Source organism: Aphelocoma coerulescens, chromosome 7, assembly GCF_041296385.1.
Source record: "Aphelocoma coerulescens isolate FSJ_1873_10779 chromosome 7, UR_Acoe_1.0, whole genome shotgun sequence".
NCBI lineage: Eukaryota > Metazoa > Chordata > Aves > Passeriformes > Corvidae > Aphelocoma > Aphelocoma coerulescens.
In genome coordinates, this window is record NC_091021.1 from 15,992,223 (window position 1) to 15,998,882 (window position 6,660).

General features: G+C 42.1%; 1 protein-coding gene across 9 annotated transcripts in view; it reads left to right on the forward strand.

Annotated features, from left to right (window-relative positions):
• The window catches only part of ZNF385B (zinc finger protein 385B), a 164,513-nt gene extending 163,005 nt beyond the window's left edge, over window positions 1–1,508 (forward strand). For all 9 annotated transcript variants that reach the window (XM_069020506.1, XM_069020508.1, XM_069020514.1 and 6 more), the window contains one exon: window positions 100–1,508. In XM_069020506.1, the coding sequence (XP_068876607.1) occupies window positions 100–318 (219 nt within the window). In that variant the 3' untranslated portion in view covers window positions 319–1,508. The remainder of the gene's footprint in view (window positions 1–99) is intronic.
• The last annotated feature ends 5,152 nt before the right edge of the window (window positions 1,509–6,660 follow it).

A 6,660-nucleotide genomic window follows, 5' to 3' on the forward strand; every position in this document is an offset into this window, starting at 1 on the left:
TGTCAGGGTTCCTTTTTTCCCCTCATGTAAAAGTGGGTGTTGGGAGAACTGTATTTACATTGCTTTTGTGTGTGTGTGTGTGTGTGTGTTTTATTCCAGGCAAAACTTGCATTCCAGAAGGACATGATTAAGCCACTGGCACCTGCTTTCCTCTCATCTCCTCTTGCTGCAGCTGCAGCTGTATCGTCAGCTCTGTCCCTCCCTCCCCGGCCCTCGGCATCCCTGTTCCAGGCACCAGCAATTCCACCAGCTCTCCTCAGGCCAGCCCACGGGCCCATCCGGGCAACGCCTGCCTCCATTCTCTTTGCACCATACTAATTTATTGATGTAAAAAAGAGATAACTATGGCCAGTACAAAGGGTAAAAGAAAGCAGGAGAGGGGTTGAGATTTTTAAATGTTTCTCTTTTGCAGTGCCATCCAGCGTGACACCTCATCCAACCACATCATAAAATCCATCATTGATGGCACTGCGTTTTGGAGTCTACACAACTCTTTCTCTGTCTCTATTTTTTTAATCAAAATAGTGTGATTTGCTTAAAAATTAAATTGCTCATAAAATTTATACCATTTAAGATTCATGCATCTGTTCATTTTTTTGTTTTCTTTTTTTTTTTAATTTGTATGATGCACCTTGGAATCAAGGAACGTAAAATATTTTCCTGACAGACTTGAAAACTAGGGTCTTCCTCACTCACACCTATGTAAATACTTCTCTGAAAAGCAACGGGGTATAATCTAATGTGGAAAAAAGGAAAAGGTAGAAGAACCAAATGCTTGATAGCAGATAACATCTCAAAAAAGAATTGCGTCCATTTTTTTCGTGTGCTCTTGTTGACAGGGATTGTGTGCTGTCCTAGACCCCAGTACTGGTGTATCTTGTGCAGTATTACAGATGTATCACGTCTGATTTTATTATTTTTAGTTTCTGTGCAAATGTTTGAAAGCAATGCAACGCTGAAGCTTTTAATTATTTCTTTTGTGTCATACTTTATTTAGAGAAATCAAAAATAGAAAGCCATATAACATAGAGTTAAGATTACTGCTTGTTTGCTACTTTCATTTAACTTATTTTTGTTGTTTCTTCACTGGTGTTGCTAAGCAGTGTTTAAAGAGAAAAAAAGCTTTTCAATTGCACATTGCCACAGCTCACATGCATTGTTCAAGAAGACAATGGATCCATGTGTTTGTACGTAAATATCCTGTTTTCTTAATTTCTAACTAGTTTCCTTTGTAATGATGCTGCATAACATTGTGGCTCCCTAATGCAATAATGTACAGAACATAAAATATTTATAATTGACCATATTCTCTGTTTACTGAATATATTGCAGTAATGTCCCACCTATCTTCTTACCTCCCCAACCCTTTTATAAAGGTGAATCAATATGCAGTGTTCAGACTGGAGTCATTATGTGATAATGGGGACTACAGGTGGAAGAAAGGGAAAAAAAAAAAAAGAGAATTAACTTTTAGAACATCTTTATCAGCAATCCATAATAGTAAGATGTCTGTGTATTTTTTTAAATGTATCTTTTCAATAAAATAATAAGAAAATTATACATGCTTATTGTGTTTTAATTGGTACAGGAGGAAAAAAAGCCTGAAACAAATTTAGCTAAAGGAGTCTTCAGGAGCAAAGCATTGGAGTTGCAATAAAGTATAATTACCAAACCTGTGTTTGTTCCTGTGTTTGTTTCCCTTGTTAATGTCTTTTCCTCACTGTAGCCTGTGACAGGCTTTACTGGGGCTTTTTCACAGCAAGACTGTAAATATTCACTACAGCGGAGTTTCGGAGGAACACGCAGTAGAGACAGGTGTGTGATTATGTGAGTGTTCTACTGTACCACCAAAGTGCTACACCATGGTTACACCATTGCTAATGAAGACTCAGGATTAACTTTGAAACCAGCCTGGGCATACCTGAGGCTGGAAGCAGGTCGCTTGGGAGCCAGGACTTCCTCTGAGGCATGGGCAAAGTATGCAGTTACTTGACTCAGCAGCAGACTTTTGAAGGCAGGTGTTTGGGGAAGCCTTAAAATTATCTCTTTTTTTACTGCTGAAAAGCTTAGTCTATTCTTTAAAAGCCTGTTGTTATAAAAAGTGAAAAGTAAGGAGTACAAGAGTAAAAAGACTCAAGTGTAAGCCAGTTAGGGTTAATACAAAGACAAAAGGGCCATTACAAATTCACAAAGGCCAAGGAAGAAAAAACTTCAGAAACTTCACAGTAGACATTGTACAGACCAAGATATACCTCATAGTAGCAACATTATTAGAGACCATTTTCTGCAAGTGTAATTCTGCCCAATTACCACTGTTCTGTGGAGCTGTCAGCAGTGTTGTGAGAGGATCAGTCACTGGAGAATCACCTACCAAGGGGTAGGTAAGGGAATCCAGGCTTTTATCATCCTCTGGGAGAGCAGCTACCTTTGTATGAATCTTGTGGACTGTGAGAATCAGAAGGTTGCAGGTAGACACCCTGCCATGTGCATCTGTTTGTGTCTGGTTTTGCAGGGAGTCGGATTTAACTGCTTAGCAGAGGAGTTCATTCCATCAGGAGCCTGTTGCTGTCCAACATGAGCTAGGTTTACAGAACTCTGTATTTTAATTGGTTCCTCAGGAAACAAGAGTTGTCTATGTATTAAATCACTGTTTTTGCTTTTTATATTCTACTGTTGATGATGAGAAACTTCAAGCAATTACAGGTTTCTGCAATTGAAAATGTTACTATATGAAAAGGAGGGGACTGGTTAAGTATGTGTAGATTTCTTGGACAGCTGATTATTTCAAAGAGCATCTTAAAATGGAGAAATATTCAGGTCACGAAGGGTGAAGGAATGTGTTATGTCATTCAGCAATGAAAGGAATTAATCTGTGCAATACAAGGAGCTAAAAGACTCTGAATACAGGAAGAGTCATGTTCAAATTCTTACTTGTGTTGACTTATATTTTGTGTATTGAAACTCTGCTTGAAAACCAAAGTTTTCTCTACAACATGCAGGACCAAGCATTTGAGATGATAATAACAGGATAAATGGCAAACCCTCCGTTACGCCTGCTGGGATATCTCATTTTTTAAATGAGCTTTACATGAAAAAGAAAATTTGTATCCTACTCAGACAAAAGCAGCTGCTTTTTTGTAATGTTAGGATACCTTCTCCTGAAGGGTTACATCATTACATAGCTGGCTATGAAATTCATGCATCTGTTGTAACAGAGAACAAGTACTGAAATACAATATTAGCAATGCAGTTAGCTTTTTGAATAAAGATACCTAATGTGGAAACCACTAAGGTAACAAGGTTACAGTAATGGGATCATATCCTCTAGTATGTCTATTATTCTAGATCTGTTGATGGCACTCTGAGCTGCAAGTTATTCCTGTATGAGAAGTCAAAAGTTATAAGGACACTGTGTTGGTCAGGGATTATCACCTGGCACTGGCATCTTTCTGTAGCAGAAAAAGAAGGATCCAGACCAGATACAGACATATCAGCAGGAACTTTCTGCTGGTATGTGTGACTGGATCATGGTCCCTGTATCACAAAAGATTTTCACAGAGGGTTGTCAAAGAGAGATGTGGTCCACTAGTCTTTACAGATTGAAGATTTATATAGACTGCTTTTTTAAAAAGAAAAATAATGGTGATAGGATCTTCTATAACCACTGCAGGTCATGTGTGTGTGTCTCATTTCTGCAGGTCAAAATGTAATAAAATCTTTCCCTCTGGTTCTGGTCAGATAGTGGCAGAAGGCAGGAGCTAGCATGGACATCACCCAGTCGATCTCACCACTTGGACTCTGATGATAATGTTACACTGGGCCCACCTACTGATAAACTAAAAGGCAGTTCCTTTACAAAAGAGACTTTTTCATTAAAAATAAGTTGCCTTATTTTACTTCCTTACAATCTGATCTTGAACTATGAATTTTATGGTCAGAAAGTTTTGCAAAAGATTTTATCACCTTTTTCTGGGGGAAAAAAAAAGAGCCTGGTGGTTTTAAACTCTGCAGGAAGTGTTCCACTATCTTTACGGATCTGGCAATAACCCAGTAAGCCTCACCGTGTATCTTTTGAACATGTCACCTTGAATAAGTGAGGTACTGCACTATTTATTCATGCTTGGTTGGACATTAAATCTCCACAGCCATCATCTGGTCACAGTGGTCACAGTAATTTTCTTACTGTGGCTTGTATATTTTTTTAACTTTTTTGCTTAATGCTCTTGTTTCAAGTGACAGCTGAAGCATCCTCAAGTATTTATTGGAATGACCGGCATTTTAGGTAAAACTATTTTTTGTGAGTGTCTAGAACTCCTAGATATTACAATGTTTTATTATTACACTAACACTATTTTAGAAATGTTTATATTTGGTTTCATGTCCTATTCATATTTATTTGTTTCAATAGAGGGCTGTGCTGGACGCCAAGAGCCGGGTCCTGCTGAGCACCTGAAGTGGAGGAGGCCAATCCAAGACCGCTGCCTTTGAAAGGCTGCAGCTGAGGGAGGTCTCCTGGGGCTGGGAAAAGGACAACTTTATGCCTGTCTTCAAAAACGTCAAGAATGAGGATCTGGGCACATGAAAGCAAGTAGGTGATTGGGATTGGCCAGTGTGGGTTTACAAAAGACAAAACCACATCCAGAAGGCCTGAGTGCAGCCTGTCTGCTGTGAGGGGCCTGTCTGCGCAGCCAAGGGGAGTCAGATGCCCTGAGGCTGGCTTTGGTGAGGTTTCCCACACCAGCTCTCCCAGAATCCCGGCAGGCAAATGTAGGCAATAAAGACAGGGGGAGTGGCTACAATGAGCTGTAGGAGAGCCAGGCCCACCAAGCTCCAGGCTCTGGACAGCCACTGGCAGCCCGTGACAGCGAGTCAAGCACTGTCCCTTGGGCCAGTAACACCAAACACACTCAGCACTGACCTGTGCAGGGCAGACGGGCCCTGGGAACCTGTGCAGTGGGGTGGGGAATCCTTGGGAAGAACATGTATGTGAGTGCCAAACCAGGAGCCTGCTTTTCCAGTGGCGAGCTGGAGGGTAAGGCTGCCCTCCGGAGAGACTTTGGCAAGCTGGAGACCTGGTTTGATGGGGACTTGGTGGGACTCAGATGCTGGGGAAGGAGCCCGCGGACCAGCCAGCACCAGCAGGAGCCCTGCGGGAAAGGGCCCGGGCAGGCAGGGGACACCCAGATTGGTGGGGGACAGAGGGAGCTCGAGTCTGCGGTGCGCCCTGGAGGCGGCAGAGCCAGGCGGAATACGGTGCTGTGTTAGCAGAGCCACAGGCAGCAGCTTAAGGCACATACAGAGCCTCTCTGCATGGCCGCACCCAGAGGAACGTGTCCAGCCTGGTGTGAGAGAGACACTGACAAATGGGAACAGTCTGGGAGGAGGTCAACAGGTGGTCAGGAAATGAGCACATTGTGTTCAGGAGAGTGAGGGGGGTATGTTGAGCCCAGAGAAGGCTGCGTCAGTTCTGGCCACTGTCCTCCCGAGCTTAACCCAGGCTCACAGGGAAGAGAGATGGATGTTTCTTAGAGAAGTACCATGAGAAACGAGAGAAGGCAGCCAGAAGCTGCAGGAAAGAATATTCTGACTGTACATACGAAAAAAGGTTTTGAAGTTATGCCTGGAGCAGGTTGCACAGGAAGTTTATTGCAATGTCCACCTTTCAGTAGTAGGCTGGACTAGGTGACCTCCAGTAGACCTGTCATCTTAAATGAATCAATAATTCTAACAGGTAACAAAGTTTGCTGAAAAATCAAAAGTAATCCCTGTGTTACAGGGCAATTAACAGCTGATGGAAACTTTGCAGCACTAAATACTGACTGATGACTCACAACATGGTGGGCACCTGCTAAGCCTGAAAAAATTAAGACAAACATCTTGCCTGCAGCAGGCTGAAGAAGGAGAACTGGAAGGAGGATGTACCTGGAAAGGTGAGAAAGTCAAAGTGGCAGGGAGGGAAAAATATTTGTAGTTCAATATTGTTAGTGGATTTTGGAAGGACTTAGGCTGTATTTTTCAAACCAAAAAAACGACCTTGCAGTAATTGCAATGTGATGTGTTTCAGGCCTTTGTGAGTTTTGCTAAAACAAATACATCCATCTTATGTGAAGTATTTGACTGTAGTGCTGGTGAAAAACACATTTGTTAGAAGGTGTTAGCTACTGTGAGCTATTTTGCTAGGCTAGAAGCACACACAGCACAAAGGCTTCTTTTTCAAAAACTGTGGTTTGCACTTTAGATATACAATGTAATTTCAGCAGATTTAAATGCCCAACATGCTCAGCAGCCAGTTGGGGCTGTCAGAGTACTCAATCTGAGCTACAGTTTTTAGGATACTTCTGGCAATGAGCACCCTCTCTGGAGCTCCAGACCCAGACACAGGTCTTGTCCAGCAAAGGACATTTCTGTTCTGTTTCCCCAGGATTTTTTATTTTCTTCAGGAGGTATCTTGCTTGTGAAAGATTGTCATTTTTGGTTAAGGCTTCTCCCCAGAGCCATCCACCCAAGTTACTTCTCCATTTAGACACTTTCCATCCTCCAGCTGTGAGAAGGGAAACGTATTCCCACTGTTCAAGGATCGATTTCTGCCATCCCACGTCTGAACCTATTGCTGTATTGTCCTGCCTCACCCTCTGCTTATATCAGCTTACTCTCTCTAGC